Source organism: Bos grunniens, chromosome 17 (genome assembly GCF_055505025.1).
Source record: "Bos grunniens cultivar Pamir isolate PY7600 chromosome 17, Bosgru_T2T1.0, whole genome shotgun sequence".
NCBI classification, from domain to species: Eukaryota; Metazoa; Chordata; class Mammalia; order Artiodactyla; family Bovidae; genus Bos; species Bos grunniens.
Window position 1 is genome coordinate 44,904,189 of NC_141181.1, and position 16,574 is coordinate 44,920,762.

Genomic DNA, 16,574 nt, shown 5'->3' on the forward strand with positions numbered 1-16,574 from the left:
GCGAGAGATGGGCGTCACCATGTTGCGCCTCACCCCAGCCCCGACTGGCACTGGGCATTCCTGAGGTCCTTCATGCCCCTTCCCCACTCCCCTCAGCAGTAACAATCTAATGTCTTTCAGTGTGATCCAAATTTTGTATCACTCAGCACGTTGGTTGAGCACCTGTTCTGTGCCAGACCCTTTTCTAGGTACTGAAAAGACATCAGGTGGGGAAGTAACAGTGGAATGTTCTGAGATGAAGGAGAATACCCAGTGTTTGACCACTGTGACAGCAGCTAGCCTAGCAAACAGAAAGAAATGCCACTCAGGCCGGAAGTGAGTTCAGATACCCCTGAGTCACATCCCTGTCTCACCCTCCCTGGTGGTGACCATGTCCGCTTTATTGAGGTAGAATTGATGTGGGGTACATCTGACCCTTTCAGATGGGCAGTTCTTTGCTATGCTAAGTCACTTCAGTCGTGTCCAACTCTGTGCGACCCCATAAACGGCAGCCCACCAGGCTCCCTGTCCCTGGGATTCTCCAGGCAGGAACACTGGAGTGGGTTGCCATTTCCTTCTCCAGTGCGTGAAAGTGAAGTCGCTCAGTCATGTCCGACTCCTAGCGACCCCATGGACTGCAACCTACCAGGCTCCTCCGTCCATGGGATTTTCCAGGCAAGAGTACTGGAGTGGGGTGCCATTGCCTTCTCCGAGGCAGTTCTATAGAGTTTGACAAATGCATACACAGAGGGGTTACTGTTGATAATTTTTTACCATATTTCCGTCATTCCATTCTAGAGAAAAACTATTGGCAACACCAAAGGCAAGTTGAAATTATCATGACCTGACCCCCCTAAATACTTAAGCAAAAAATTTGTAACCACCACCACAGTGACAAGAACATTTTCTTCTCAACCATTTACAATAGCACACAGCCCTTGTTAGTACAGCTGTGTCCATCTTCCAGCGGTTGGTATAGTATCTGATAAACAGTTGTTGGTCCATGAGCATTGGCTAAGGAGTAAATTGTTATTCCCAGATGTTGCCTCTAAGAATGTGCACTTTGCTTTCAGCCTGTCAGTGGTTTCTGAGTTCTGTTGTTTGAGAAACCCTATAACTCAGCCCATTGAGTGCATTAATAAGAGTAAATTAAGTAACAGGACTTGGATTGGGAGCCCCTGGGCCTCTTCGGTGGAGTGAAGCCCCAGCCTCTGTCACTGGTCTTGAGATGTAGGTTTCATCTGCTTCTCCAGTTAGCTGCCAGGTTCTGGATTCTGTTCTATGGGGGTTGAAATTGCCCTAAGTCTGAGGTGTCAAAGTGGGTTGTTGCTATCACAAAGTATTTTCTCCTAGTCCTTAGTCTCACGAGTAATAAAAATGTAATATTGATATGTTTCTTTGTATTCATAAGTCCTTTCAGGATATCTGTCTTACATGGGGCAGTTCTAGATTGAAAGTGTTTCAGGGTAGGTGAGAACTAAGCATGCAGACACTATGGGGGACAAGCTGATGTATCCATGTTAAATATCTCAGGTGTAGTGATAGCGTTGAGCTTATATAGAATGTCCTTGTTCCTGGAAATTTTTTGCTGAAGTATTTAGGGGGGTCAGGTCATGATAATTTCAACTTGCCGTTGGTGTTGCCGGTAGAGTTTTTCTCTAGAATGGAATGAAGGAAATATGGTAAAAAAGTATCAACAGTAACCCCTCTGGTATATGGTCTTTGTTGTAATTTTTTTTTTTAAGTTTTCTATAGATTTGAAAATTTCAAAATATCATAACTTTGGGCCTATGTACAGAATGTGAGGTGGAAGAGTCTAGGAGGTGACAGTCTTTGTGTGGGTTGCAGGTGTGGAAAAAGAAGCTCTCCGCAGCCGTGGAGGTGGGGGACGCGGCGGAGGTGAAGCGCTGCAGGAACATGGAGGTCCTGTACGACTCCCTGCAGCTGGCGCACAAGTGCATCCTCAACTCCTTCTATGGCTACGTCATGCGCAAGGGGTAGGCACTTGCCTGGTGGGGCCTGTGGGCGCAAGCAAAAGGGGAGAGTCAGGGCCTTGTTCAAGGAGTGCGAGAGAGGGTGGGTTGAGTGGGGGTTAAGGTCACACTGACTCAGAGGGTTCTGGGAAGCTGGGGCGTTAGCACTCCTGGACATGTTCTTCTGAGCATCCCAGGCTGCAGAGCGGTTTGGTAGTCTCTGGCATACAACTAGTGCATGCGTGCCCAGTCACGTCCACCTCTTTGTGACTCCATGGACTGTAGCCCACCAGACTCCTCTGTCCCTGGAATTATCCTGGCAAGAATATTGGAGTGAGTTGCCACTTCCTTCTCCAGAGCATATGACTAGTGAGGGGTGCAAAGTCTTCTGAGAAGTCAAGAAAGCCAGAAATGGGGGCATCCTAAAGCCAACATGGAGTATGTTCCCAGGGTAGGGTGCCAAAGGAAGATGAGGCAAGGTGGGACCTGAGTGTGTCCGGTGAACCAGCAGCTAGGTAGGTGGGGCCTCGGTAGAGCAGGTCATTGAAGGTGAGGCCTAGCTGTTGTGGGTGGAACCCAGGAGGGTCAACATAGGTGGCCCTGGAGGAGCAAGGTGGTGGTAGGGCAGATTGGTTTGAGGGAAAGTGGCTTTATTTATTTGTTGTTGCCTTTTAATGGCAGAGAGGGAGGGGCTGAGAGCAGGGCTAGCCTGAGCAGAGTTCCCTGGGGCAGGAGGGCCTGGCCTCGGGTCACTTGACACCTGTGAGACCTGATGTGAGTGCTGAGCCAGGTGGGCTGGTGTTTTGCCTGAGAAGTTAGAGGATGAGTGTGGGGTTTGGGAGAACAAGGAAGGCTTGAGGTGGTGCCTGGGAGAGTGGGAGGGAACTCGAGGGGGCTCTCTCGGCCACTGCCCTGGAGAGTCCTGCTGAGCTGAGGTTGTGAGCTGTTGCCGTGGCAGCATGCTGCATCCCTTCAGAACTTTCCTGAGCTGAGCACTGCTTTGAAGTAGGAACAGAGGAATATCCTCAGCACAGAGCTTAATCCCACCTTAGTTCTTCCCTGCTTCAGATGTCCCCTCCTCCCAACCCTGACTCCTCTAACGTCCTTCTTGAGGGTACCCCTCCCACCCCTCAGCTGTGACTGTCCCCCCAGGGCCCGCTGGTACTCCATGGAGATGGCTGGCATCGTCTGCTTCACAGGGGCCAACATCATCACCCAGGCACGGGAGCTGATCGAGCAAATCGGGTGAGTGCTGCACTTGGTCACCAGCTTCTGGGACTTGGGGGAGCACGGCCTGAGGTGAGGAGGCTGGACTCAGGGGCTGAGAAGGTGTTTCGTTTTGTGGGTTCCCAGCCAGGAGGAACCTTGTCCACTGTCAGGCATTGACACAGGGTTCTTGCTCTGTAGACATCCGTGCCCATCATTCATATGGTCTCATTTCTCTGTTTCTCTGAAGGAGGCCCTTAGAGCTGGACACAGATGGGATATGGTGTGTCCTGCCCAACAGCTTCCCCGAAAACTTTGTCATCAAGACCACCAATGTGAAAAAGCCCAAGGTGACCATCTCTTACCCTGGGGCTATGTTAAACATCATGGTCAAGGTGAGCCTGCATCTCTAGCAAAGACCTATTGTCTGGGGTGGGGTTCTTCGTGCCACCTCTCTTGATAGGAGTGTGGGAAAGGGGAAAGCGTTGGCCCTTACACTGAGGTGCTCCCCTTTCTGAGTGGGTGCTCCCATTTCTGAATGTCTCTGACTTTCAGATAATCTTTCTCTAGCTTGAACATCTTCCAGAGATGATGTGTTCAAAAGTTACCTGTGTCTCTGTTCCTATTTAGCATAATTACCAGACTTACAGCAAAATTGGAAGAATAGAACAAGAATTCCTGTATATCCTTTAGCCTGCTTCTCTTTATTTTTTTATTTGGCTGTGATGGGTCTTAGTTGTGGCACATGGGGTCTCCGTTGCATCATCTGGGGTCTTTTGTTGTGGTGCATGGGCTTTGGAGCTCACAGGCTCAGTAATTTGTGGCACACGGGCTTAGCTACTCTGTGGCACATGGGCTGTTTCCAAACCAGGGATCTGACCCACGTCCCCTGCATTGCAAGGCGGATTCCTAATTACTAGACCACCAGGGAAGTCCTGCCTGTTTCTATTTATCTTCTATAAACCCCAGTGTAATTGTCAGAACTGAGAAGTCGTGCCAGCACCACACCATAACTCAACTACAGCTTTGTATTTCTCAGCTTTTCCAGGACTACGCCCTGCATTTGGCCAGCCTGTCTCCTTAGTCCCCTCCAGCCTGGCAGCCCCCTTGGTCTTTCCAGTCTGTTATGACCCAGACACTCTGGTGAATACGTGTCAGGTGCTTTGCGGACTCACCCTCCATTTGAATTTGTCCCTTGTTCTTCGTTACTAGATTGAGGTTATTTGGGTTTTTTGAAGGAAAAAAACAGAGATACGTGCGCTGTGTTGGCATTCTTGCGGAGCACTGAATCAGGATCAGCACTCCTGCTGGCTTCCCAACTATCACGGTACAGGAACCAGTCCATGAGTCCACACTCCCAAGAGGAGTGGCAGATCCCAGCCACACAGCAGAGCATCCCGGTAATTAGTAAAGACCGTGGAGGAGATACTCTGCTCTGCACTGAGACCCTGCAGATGTGCTGTTTCACTGTGAACCTTCGCCCTCTGGTTTTAGCACTGGGAGTATCCTGTCACAGTGGGCATCAGTCTGCCCAAGGCTACTCTGTATTTCCCTCGTTCTTTGTACATTATTAATTGGAACCTTTTGTAAGGAAGAGTTGTCGCACTTCTCTCCTACTTTTGTTGTTAAGTCACTCAGTCCTGTCCAACTCTTTTGTGACCCCACGTACTTACTGTAGCCCTCCAGCCTCCTTTGTCCATGGAATTCTCCAGACAAGAATAATGAAGTGGGTTGCCATTCCTTTCTCCGAGGGATCTTCCCAACCCAGGGATTGAACCCAAGTCTCCTGCTAGGTGGGCGGATTCTTCACCACTGTATCAATTCCTCTTACCTTCTGGGAAGCCCCTTTCTCCTACTTAGTCCCTCACTTATCACTTTATTGAGTCATTTGTTAGGTCATTGTGGGTGTGTGGGTGTTTGCTGTGTGGGGTAACAACCCAGTTCCATCCTGGTGTGTTTTGTTACTCAGCTTATTCCACTTTGGCCACTAGGGGCTCCTTCACGTTAGCCCCCTGTGTCCTTGAGACATACCCTGTTATGTGGTTTGGATTTGGGTTTTGGGGGAGCTTTACTTCCTGGGAATACAAGACACTCCAGCCTCCTCTTGTATTTCCCCTGTCCCACCTTGGAATCACCCATTTCTCCAAGGACGCCAGGTTCCTTTTATTAGGAAGCAGTGGTAGAAACCAAGATGGGGTGTCTCTGCTGCTCACAGCAGATTGGCTAGGAAGTTGTGTGTGTGTGTAATAACCCCACATGTGTGTCTATATTTATTTCTCTGTTTATCTGCATACACATTTAAATAGATATAACATGAGCATATCGATATATCCAGCTCCAGTCTATTCTCCTTTCCTTATTAGTGACTCCTTTGGCCTATCTCTGATTTTCCCAGTGTGTGTATTTATTTTTTCAACCCTAGTATTTGTGTAAAGTAGGTTCAGAGCCGTGTGTCTGTGAGCAGTCAGCCCACCAGCTGCCATACAATGTTCAGTCTTTAATCTTACACCACCCACACCATGTGAGATTTGCCAGAGTCACTTAAGCCAGCCCTCTGGCAGGGTTCTGTCAAGCCATGATAGTGCAGTTGAGTTCGTTTGTTCCAATCTGCAGGCGTTCTTGGGGTCCACCTAGATCCTAGTTGAATGTTGTTTCTTTTGCTTCCGGTAGATTCACTCTGTTGTTGTTTTTATTCATTTCTTTACTTTTGGGTCTTTGTTGCTGGTCATGGGCTTCCCATTGCAGTGGCTTCTTTTGTTGTGGAGCGCGAGCTCTAGGGTGCGTGGGCTGCAATAGTCGCAGCACGTGGGCTCAGGAGTTGTGGCACACAGGCTTAGTTGCCGCTCAGCATGTGGAATCTTTCCAGACCAGGGATCGACCTGTGTCTCTGCACTGACAGGCAGATTCTTATCCACTGTACCACCAGGGAAGTCCAAAATTCATGCTTTACAGGGAGCACTTCTATGGGTTTTGACCCAGACGTAGAGGCGTATGTCCACCATCACAGAGCAATATAGAACAGCCTGCCACCCCAAAGGCTCCTGGGCCCTGCCCCTTTGTTGTCGGCCCTTCTCATTAGGCCCAGCCCTGATTCCCCCATGTGCTCTTTTGTGCGATGGTTTTGTCTTTTCCAGCGTGTCCTGTGAATTGAAACATGCTGTGTAACCTTGGTAGACCAAGCAGGAAGCACTTTGGTTCATCCATGTTGGACATATGTCAGAACTTGATCCCTTTCTCTTGCCAAGTGGTGTCCGTTGTATGGAAGAGCCCCAGCTTGCTGATCCATCCACCCTTTAGAGGGCAGCTGGTCGTCTCCAGGTTAGGGTGATGATGAGTGAGGCCAACCCCCTCTTCACTCTTGCTTGGCAGGAAGGCTTCACCAATGATCAGTACCAGGAGCTGGCTGAGCCTTCTTCACTAACCTATGTCACTCGCTCAGAGAACAGCATCTTTTTCGAGGTTGATGGGCCCTACCTTGCCATGATCCTTCCAGCCTCCAAGGAAGAAGGCAAGAAACTGAAGAAGAGGTAGGAATCCCACAGTCTTTATGCTTGGGAAAGGTCTAACAACTCCTCTAGTAAATGGACCAGGACCCACAACAGGAACAGACCTCGGTTCTGGTTTCTTGACCTTTTTGATTCAATTTGGAAAGCTTTTCTTGACACCCACAAACTCTGTTCTCCACCTATTATATTCTGGTTCTACAGATTGCAGGCCCTAAGTCATTTTCATTTTGGAGATCAGGGTAGAGAGATGTTTGCTGCTTGATGGATGCTAGAAGGGAGGATGAGAAAGGGAAGGAAAAAGGCAGAGGGGTGATGAGAAGCAGCTAGCATCCCAGGCTCTCTCCTCTGCTCTCTTTGCCTATGTTTCTAGGTATGCCGTGTTCAATGAGGATGGTTCCCTGGCTGAGCTCAAGGGTTTTGAGGTCAAACGCCGTGGGGAGCTGCAGCTGATTAAAATCTTCCAGTCCTCAGTGTTTGAGGCCTTTCTTAAGGGCAGCACCCTAGAAGAAGTGTATGGCTCTGTCGCCAAGGTGGCTGATTACTGGCTGGACGTACTATACAGCAAGGTAAGGCTCCTCATCTGGCTCTGAGGGTCCTGCAGTCAGAGTCCTGGTAAGCAAGGTGACAGATGAACTCAAGGCTAATTCTGATGAAATCCTGTAACTTCTTTAGTGCCAGGGCTACCCCGAATCCCCCTTAAGTTTTGTGTCCAGTGACAGAAATCTGTGAAGGAAACAAATATTAGCATGATAATGAGCCAGTTGTAAGCTGTTCAACCTCAGACAGGCCCCTTGGGCTCCTCCTCATCATTGAAGAAAGTGGCTGGTTCCTCAGTTGGTCCATCTGCTGTCCAACCTGCCCATGTCTCTCTTCTTTTCTCCCTCCTGGCTCCTCCTTTCCCTGTCTTTCTCTTCCTTTTAGGACAAAAATCAATTCTTTGTCTTTCCTATTATTCTGCAGTCCTGGTACTAAAAGCTCAATAAATGTTTCTTGATATTTTCCTGCACAGTTTAATAAAAGTTAAGGTTTTGTGTGTGGTGTGTTGCTGTGCAGTGGTATGAGACAGCCCTTTTACACCACTGCCTTCAGCTCATCAGGTTAGATAAACGCAGTTTCACATGGAGAAAGTCTTGGGTGAGCTCAGGCTGGTGCTCCCTTCCTCTGTATGATATTTTTGCTCGTTGCCTCTCTCTCCAGGCAGCTAACATGCCTGATTCCGAACTGTTCGAGCTGATCTCCGAGAACCGTTCCATGTCTCGGAAGCTGGAAGATTATGGGGAGCAGAAGTCGACATCCATCAGCACGGCCAAGCGCCTGGCTGAGTTCCTGGGAGATCAGATGGTGAAGGATGCAGGGCTGAGCTGCCGCTACATCATCTCCCGGAAGCCTGAGGGGTCTCCAGTCACAGAGAGGTAAGGGTTTCCAGTGTCAAGGAAGGAATTCCTTAAGGGTCTTGGTTGCTCTCTGAAAACCTGCATCTTCTGTAGAGCCTGTGTCCCTCCATAGAGAGATGAGCTTCCTTAAACAGAGCAGGGGTAGTCAGGACTCAGAAGAGGGAGGAACCAGACCTTGGACTTCCTTTAGAGCAGATGCTGGGAAGGCTGCTGGGGCCCTGGTGGGAATCCTGAGAGGGTATAGTGAGCTTGTCCACTCAGAGCCCAGAGAATATGGGTTCTTGGGTGGGCAGACTGAGAGTACCCTCTCAGTCAGGCATAGGGCAGTGGGAATGTCTTGAAGGGTCTGCTACAGTGAGCACAACACAAGGTTCAGTTCAGGTTTAGGACAGAGCTCTGGGTCACTCACACACAAGCAGACTGATGCTGCACTTCTCGAGTTGGGATTATTGAACCACAGCTACATGTTATCACACTGACAGCAAGAAAAGCAGGGTGATGCGTGAAGGCAGAGTGTACTTCTGTCTATTTAAGTTTACACACAGGGAAAGTACAGTAGGAGTACTATAAAAGCACGTAGGGGATTGATACGCACCAAGATAAACACTGTATTCACTTCTATATTAGGAGGGTCGACAGAGCTACACAGGGGACTTCATCATCATCTTTATTTTTCATCCATGACATGAAAATGGCATGGCCGGTTTGATAGAACTAGGTGGTGAGTGCACAGGTTTCTGTTCTTTCTAAGTTTCTTTATGATATTTCAAAATAACAAATACTTCTTCCAGTGAGAGAAAGAGGGGTAGTGACAGTTGCCGTGTTGCTTTGCTAGTGATGTGAAAACTGGTTTCATTTTCAGGCAAGCGGTGGTCTCTGTCTATATTTTACTCAGAGAATAACATTTTTAATGTTTATTTATATACATGCACATGAATATATAATTTATGTAAAGACATCTGTAAATAGCTCTGATAACAATGGTCAGACATACACCAGGTGGCCAATGGTGAGGGGTGGTGCACGAAATCATGACATTTTAATATGAAGTATTAATATTTATTATGATAAACATCAGATACAGGTATAGTTTATACAAAATAACTACATGAACTAAAAGCATAGGTTACAAAGTAGGTCATAAGTACTTAGTTCCATGTAAACTACAGGAGATTTTCACATTTGTGAGTTTTTTATCTCTTCTCGACCAGAGCCATTCCACTGGCCATTTTCCAGGCAGAGCCCACTGTGAGGAAGCACTTTCTCCGAAAATGGCTAAAGAGTTCTTCCCTTCAGGACTTTGATATTCGGACAGTGAGTGCTGATTTTTTTTCCTACTCTTAGAAATTGAGGAGGAAAACTAGATAGGGCAGAGAATCCCAGACTCGGGTCATGTTTTTGTCTGGAGACTTCACTCTTGATTTCCTCTTTTCTATTATGGAATGAATGAAGAAATAGTTACACTTTAGGGAAAACCTGGAAAAGCTAGATGCTGGGGAAGCCTTTTTAACTCTTCTCTGGGATGGACTAAGGCTTGGGGTCTGGCACAAGGTTCTACTGCTGGCTCCTTTACTTGCTCTGATCCTGGGGGATCATTTATCCTCTCCACTTCCATTTCCTCCTCTGTGAAATGGGGCCTTTCAGCATAGAATTTCTAAGAGGATTAAATAAAACACATGAAGCATTCAGCACAGTGCTTGGCATGGTGTGTTGCTGCTCTTCTGCTTTTCTCATGCACTCCGTTGCTGGTTTCCTGCATGCTCAGATTCTGGATTGGGACTACTACATTGAGCGGCTGGGGAGTGCCATACAGAAGATCATCACGATCCCTGCGGCCCTGCAGCAGGTGAGGCTGAGACCAGCAGAAACAGAGCCCAGTGTGAAACCTGGACCTGATTAAACTAACAGAGTCAGACAAGTGATTAGTATCGCCTTCGTGTAGGTGAAGAACCCAGTACCGCGTGTCAAACACCCTGACTGGCTGCACAAAAAACTGCTAGAGAAAAATGACGTCTACAAGCAGAAGAAGATCAGTGAGCTCTTCGTCCTTGAGGGCAAGAGACAGGTAATGGGGCCTGGCCCAGGACAACAGAGGCTGTGACAGTCGGGGCTGGGCTGGGTCCTGTGGGCGCACAGGCACCAGTCTCCATACTGCTGCTCATCATTTTGGATACTTCCATTCAAGCATCTGGAATGTTTTTTTCTTTCCAAAAATACGTATCTTGATACTTAACCCTTTAGTTCTTCTGTGTTCTTCTGTGATAGGAAGCTTTGTAATGCATCACTTTAGGATGAAAAACTATCTACATATATGATGTACTAAATAGACTCAGTAACTTGGAATGCATCACTTCACCTTGAGACTTCAGTTTTCTAAACTATAAAAAAAGCTGTTAGAAATGCAAAAAAATACTGAAGACCAGTGTAATGAAAAGCATAGCTAAAATCAGAAGAGCAAGAAGAAAATTCTCAGATGCTAAAAATGGAAACTGAGCTTTAAACCAGAGCAGTATACAAACTCACCTGCTAAAAACCAGATCCTCAGACTGAATTTTAAAATCAGTTATTTTCATGAGTTATACCTAAAAGGGCTCACAAAAATTAGAAGGATGCAAAAACATATATATCAAGTAAATATTAAGCAAAGCAAAGCTGATGTAGCTATATTAATGCAAGACCAAAAAAAAAATTAAAAAGTATTAGTAATGATAACGATAGTATTAAATACTACTATTAAAGTAGTAGTCAAATTTCACTAGAAATATTTAGTAATTCTAATAGTTTAGCTTCAAATTAAATAATGTGAAAATTTACTTAACTATTAGAAAAAAATTGACATCTAATCAGTTTAGGATTTTAACACATCTCTCGATTGATCAAGCAGACCAAAAACTAGTAAAAATATGTAAGGTTAGAATGACAGAATTGCTAACTAGATTTAGTTAACAAATAGAGCTTTGCACTCAGTAATTAAAGAATACACATTCTTTTTAAGAACACCTAAAATAAGACTGAATGCTGCAAAGCAAATTGTAACAGATTCCAAATAATTTATATATATACAGATCTTGTTGTTTGAAAACCATAAAGAAATATATTTATAAATAACTCATGGGTCAAGAAGTCACAATGCAAATTAGAAATACTAAATGAAAATACTATTAAAATTTGTAGTTTGCAACTAAAGAAGACTATAAATAGCACATAATCTATTTTAATATATAGAAAAGAAAAACCAATAGAAAATTAAGTAACTTCCAACTGAAAAATTCAGAAACAGTAGAAACCAAGAAAGTAGAAAGAAGTTATAAAGGCAAGAGCAGCAATGAATGAAACAATAAAGGCAAAACCTTTATATTTGAAAAGACTGATGAAATAGATAAATCTTTGTCAAGGTAGATATTTCAGGTTTTATGTTAATGAAACATTATCAGTGCAGCTATTATAAAGTCTAAAAAAAATAAAGACTGAATTATCTTTCCTAAACAATTGGAAAACTTAGATGGAATGGGCAATATCCTAGAAGAGTTATTCAAATTAGCCTAAGAAACAATAGAAGAACTGATTAGAACTTCAGGCATTAAAAAGAAACAAATACTGGGCCCAAATGGTTTCTCAGAGGGATTTTATCAAACTTTAAAAAAAAATTTGTTTTGGTACTGCTGGGTCTTCGTTGCTACATGTGGACTTCTCTAGTTGTGGCAGGTGGCGGGGCTACTCTTCATTGTGGTATGCAGGCTTCTCAATGCGGCAGCTTCTCTAGTTGCAGAGCATGGCCTCTAGGGACATGGGCTCAGTACTTGGGGCTCCTGGGACCTAGAGTGCCACTAGTTGTGGTACAGGAATCTAACTGCTCCACAGCATGTGGGATCCTCCCAGACCAGGGATCAAACTTGTGTCCTTTGCTTTGACAGGCAGATTCTTCACCACTGAGCCACCAGGGAAGCCCCCTACCAAACTTTTTAAACAAATGATTCCAGAGAATTAAAAAAAAAGAAGGTCCTTAGCTCATTTGGTTGGTTTCGTCTGGTGGCTCAGACGGTAAAGAGTCTGCCTGCAATGCAGGACACCCGGGTTCGATTCCTGGTTGGGAAGATCCCCTGGAGAAGGAAATGGCAATCCACTCCAGCACTCTTGCCTGGAGAATTCCATGGACGGAGGATCCTGATAGGCTACAGTCCATGGGGTCGCAAAGAGTCGGACAGGACTGAGCGACTTCACTTTCACTAGCTCATTTGGTAATCTTTATAACTTTTATTACCCTGGTAACAAACTAACAAGCCAGGAAAAGGAAGGCCATTGGCAGATAGAACTATAGGTACAAAAATACTAACAAACTAAATTTTGTACTGTGTAAAGACAGTAACATTGTGTCCAAGTATGATTTATGCAAGGAATGGCAGGTGTTAACTTCAGAAATCTGCTAATTTAGTTCATTTTAGGAAAAATCAATTCATCACAAAGAGAAGACTTAAGGTGTCATTTTCAATAGAGTCAAGAAAGAACATTTGATAAACTTGAATGTCTGTGCATGATAAAACTTTGAACAGTCAAAATCAGAAAAGACGATATATTTCTCTGATAAAGTCCATCTGTTGAAACTCAATAGCACGCATCATATTTAATGGCACAACATTAGAATCATTGAAGTGAAGAAGAGGAGATGGATGCCTGTTAGTTACCACCACTTCTATTCAAAATTGTTTGGAACTCCTGGCTGGCATAATTCAACAAGAAAAAGAAGTTAAATTTTAAGGATAGAAAGATATAAAACATCATTTGAAGGTAAATATAACAACACAGAAAATGTAAGGAACCCCAAAATTATTTTAACTTAAGACGTTTCAACAAGGTCATTAGATACAAAGCTCGTATATAAAAACCTATATCTTTCTTTTATATTAGAGACAATTAGGAATTTTTAAAAATTGATTAATTTTTTTTTTTTTTTATTTTGGCTATGTGGCATGCAGGATCTTTGTTTCCCAACCAGGTATTGAACCTGCACCCTCTGCAAAGGAAGCGCAGAGTTTTAACCACTGGACCACTAGAGAATTCCTTAGAAAGTATTGTTTGAAAGGTGCTATTTATCAATGATGGCAAATAATATACCAAGGAATAAATCATAGTAACAAAATGTGTGTAAAACTTTCATGGAAAAAAATTATACAACTTTATTGAAGAGTAGAGAAATTCACCTAAATAAAAAAGGAGACATACCATGTTCATGGATGAAAAGATTCAATATTAGAATCCTTGGGGTGATTTGCCCCAAGGTAATTTGTAAAATTCAGTGTAATTTCAGTTAAAATATCTACAAAAAGTTTTCTTTTTTTTTTTTTAATTGGATATTCTGGAATTTATTCGTAAGCTGGGCAATAAGTTACTCTTATTAACACAGATCAATACCACCTTGACTTGGTGACCACAGACACATTTAATTAGTTTTTAGGTGCATTTTCTTTTATCTTGGTTTTCAACACATTATTTAAGTCAGTGACTGATGTTAAAAAAAATTTAGATTACTCTACAATTTACAGCCTACTTCACAGTCCATTTTAAATTCAACTTGTCTGCTAAGTCAGTTTTGCAGAAGATAGGCTTTTAACACATAAAGAGATTTGATAACTGGGCAGGTCTCCTCTCTCCCAGTTTAAAAAAACAAAAAATTTTTTGCTAGCTTGCCAATTTTGTAGGTGAAAAATACAAAGAGGATAGACTATTTTAATCCACAAAGATGGACACAAAGCAATAATGATTTAACACGTCACTTTTTCATTTGTATTCAGAGAATGCTTTTACATTTCAAGTAATTGAGCCTTCATTAAAGAAAACAAAAATATATATATACAAAAAGTTAAAGTACCTTCCAGTTCTAGCTTACTAAAGTTTCTTCTGCAAAAGTAAAAAAATAAACCTACCATGAACTAGAGGACAGTGTCATAGCAATGGTGGAATGGCTGCCAGGTTAAGATTTCTGCTTATCTTATATTGATGAGTATATTTTAGGTGATAATTTTTCTTCACTCTCTAAGTACTTAAAATCACAGAGAGGTATCTGTTTATCTATAATTCTTTAAATCCAGAAAAAAAATTTTTAAATATATTTCAGACATGAGGCTTTAATGTTTTTTATTTAGGAAAAGATTGAGTCTGAAGCTCTAATGGTTCCATCTAAAACATCCTGTTTTCAACAGTGGGAGTCAATTTACGCAAAATATTTTTTCTTGTCTATAAAAAACAAATTGAACAGTATTTTGATTAAAAGGAAATACAAACAAGTAATTTAAACTGGCCAATTTTCTCTATCATAAAAGAAATAGCATGTTCTTTTACTTCCCCTCTTTCAACCATTTAAATTAGGGGAGAATACTGCCGACTTTAAGAACCCCACTGGCTGTCATTAGAGTAACTACAGAATAAGGGTAGCATAGGGGTGAAACTATTTCTCTGTATTCCAGAAGGCAGAAACTTGGGTGCTCTAGCTTTACAAGTAAGAGTAGCACAGGCAGGCAAAAGCTCACACTAAATGCACACCAGAACAGGGGCCTAGGTGAAGTCATCTGGGTTAACTTGACAATCCTAAAATTCATGTGAAGAACAAGGATAAGAAAAACGAAAACAATTTTGAAGATTAAAAAGGGGAAGTTTGTCTTAGTGTGTAACAAAACTTACTCTTATTAAAGCAAGACCATGTAACAGTGGAACTACTAATAGGGACCCTAGAAACTGATCCCAACGCACCTGGGAGCTTGGTCTATCACAGAGGTAGTGTTATACACTATTAAGGAGAATAGAGTGCTTATTCAATAAATGATGCTGGGGAAAATGTTTTTTCATATTTTAAGGAGAAAGTAGCTATCTCACAGAGTATGAAAACAAATTCCAAATAAAGATGTAAGTTGAAAAAAGAGAACTCTTTGGGGAAAAGGCACAGGAGGCTATCTTTATGATGCTGGGGTAGAAAGAGCTTCTTAAGTCATAACTAAAAAACACACATCGCAAAAGAAAAGACCAATAAATTCAGTTAATTAAAATATAAATTTTCTGTAGTCTGAAACAAGAAAGGCAAAATGTTGGTGTTTACTGAATTTGCATTATAAGAACATGGGTGTTCATTACTATACTTCTGTTACTTTTGTAATTAAAAAACAAACTTTTTTCTAACACAGAAGTCACCATAAAAGGAAGAGAAAAGTCACAATTCAAAGAAGATATTTAAAATGTACAAAATTAGAAATGATCCATAAACACGTATGTTATTTTTCTGTTTACTGTGTAGCAAGTGATCCCAGAACCTGGAAGCTTAAATATCATGGGTTTATTATTATCTTGCACTTTTTGAGCCCTGTGGGTCTGGAATCTGGGCACAGCTTATCCAGGTCCCCTGGCCCAGGGTCTCCTGCAGACTGCAGTCAGGTGTCAGCCAGGGCTGTGCTCCCATATGAAGGCCTCCCCAGGAGGTGAGGAGGGATGTGCTCCCAAGCTCACTCTGGTCGAGCCGTACTCGTTCCTGGCTCCACGGGCCTCTCCACAGGACAGCTCACAGCCTGGCGGCTGACTCCAGAGCAGGCCCTAGATATCAGCCAGAGCGGGTGCCCGCAGTGCAGAGGTCACTGTATTTTATAGTCTAGTCTCAGAATGGCGTCCTGTCACTTTTGTTGTAATCTCTTCATTAAAGGCAGGTCAGTCACGGTCCAGCCCATACTCAGGAGAGTCATACAGGGCATGAACAACTGGAGTTGGGGTCATTGGGGTCATTTTAGAAGACTGTCTACCCCAGGGTCAACCCCACTGTTGATTAGGTAAATGGAAAATCAAATATTTAGATACCACATCACAGCAAAAAAAATGAGTGTGGTGACATCAGGTGTTAACACGTGGGGAAATAGGATCTTGTCTGTATTTCTGATGGGAGTGTAAGCACAGGTCTTCAGGCAGCACGTGAAAGGATGGTTGTTGAACCCAGTTTCTGGTTCTGAAAGAGTGGAAATGAACAGTTCGTCATTTTAGAATATCATGGATAGGTCAGCTGGTTTATATGCATAATAGAGTATTCTACAGTTAGAATGAATGGACAGTGTCCACATGTATCAACAGGGATCAATCTCAAAAATGTATCATTGAGTAAAGAAAGGAAGTCACAGTATGTGTACCATGTACCTCTATTCATATAAAACTGCAGCTGAAAGGAACAGTTTATGGGTTTATAGATTCAGAGTAAAAGTACAAAATGTGCGGGGAGTGATAGACACTTGGGGGCTGGGCTTGAGAAAGAGGAGTCCTTTACCTATGTTTTACAATATTTCTTATTAAAAGGAGAGGATTCTGAAGCAAACACAGAAAAATATAACATTCACTTTGTAATGGTGGTACCCAAGTGACGTTTTCTTTCTGACCTTTTCACTGTTAAAAGTTTAAAAGTAGGTTAGTTTGGGACTTCCCTGGTGGTCTAGTGGCTAAGACTCTTTGCTCCCACTGCAGGGGGCCCGGATTCCATCCCCGGTCAGGAAGTT

The 16,574-nt window shown here is 43.3% G+C and overlaps 1 protein-coding gene across 3 annotated transcripts in view; it reads left to right on the plus strand.

The window, feature by feature from the left end:
- POLE (DNA polymerase epsilon, catalytic subunit) overlaps positions 1 to 16,574 on the plus strand; it is a 62,291-nt gene that overhangs the window by 21,099 nt on the left and 24,618 nt on the right. For all 3 annotated transcript variants that reach the window (XM_086347121.1, XM_086347122.1, XM_086347120.1), the window contains exons 21-29: positions 1,828 to 1,976; positions 3,105 to 3,197; positions 3,409 to 3,553; positions 6,528 to 6,685; positions 7,035 to 7,230; positions 7,862 to 8,076; positions 9,270 to 9,372; positions 9,824 to 9,904; positions 10,001 to 10,123. In XM_086347121.1, coding sequence (XP_086203247.1) covers positions 1,828 to 1,976; positions 3,105 to 3,197; positions 3,409 to 3,553; positions 6,528 to 6,685; positions 7,035 to 7,230; positions 7,862 to 8,076; positions 9,270 to 9,372; positions 9,824 to 9,904; positions 10,001 to 10,123 — 1,263 coding nt within the window. The remainder of the gene's footprint in view (positions 1 to 1,827; positions 1,977 to 3,104; positions 3,198 to 3,408; positions 3,554 to 6,527; positions 6,686 to 7,034; positions 7,231 to 7,861; positions 8,077 to 9,269; positions 9,373 to 9,823; positions 9,905 to 10,000; positions 10,124 to 16,574) is intronic.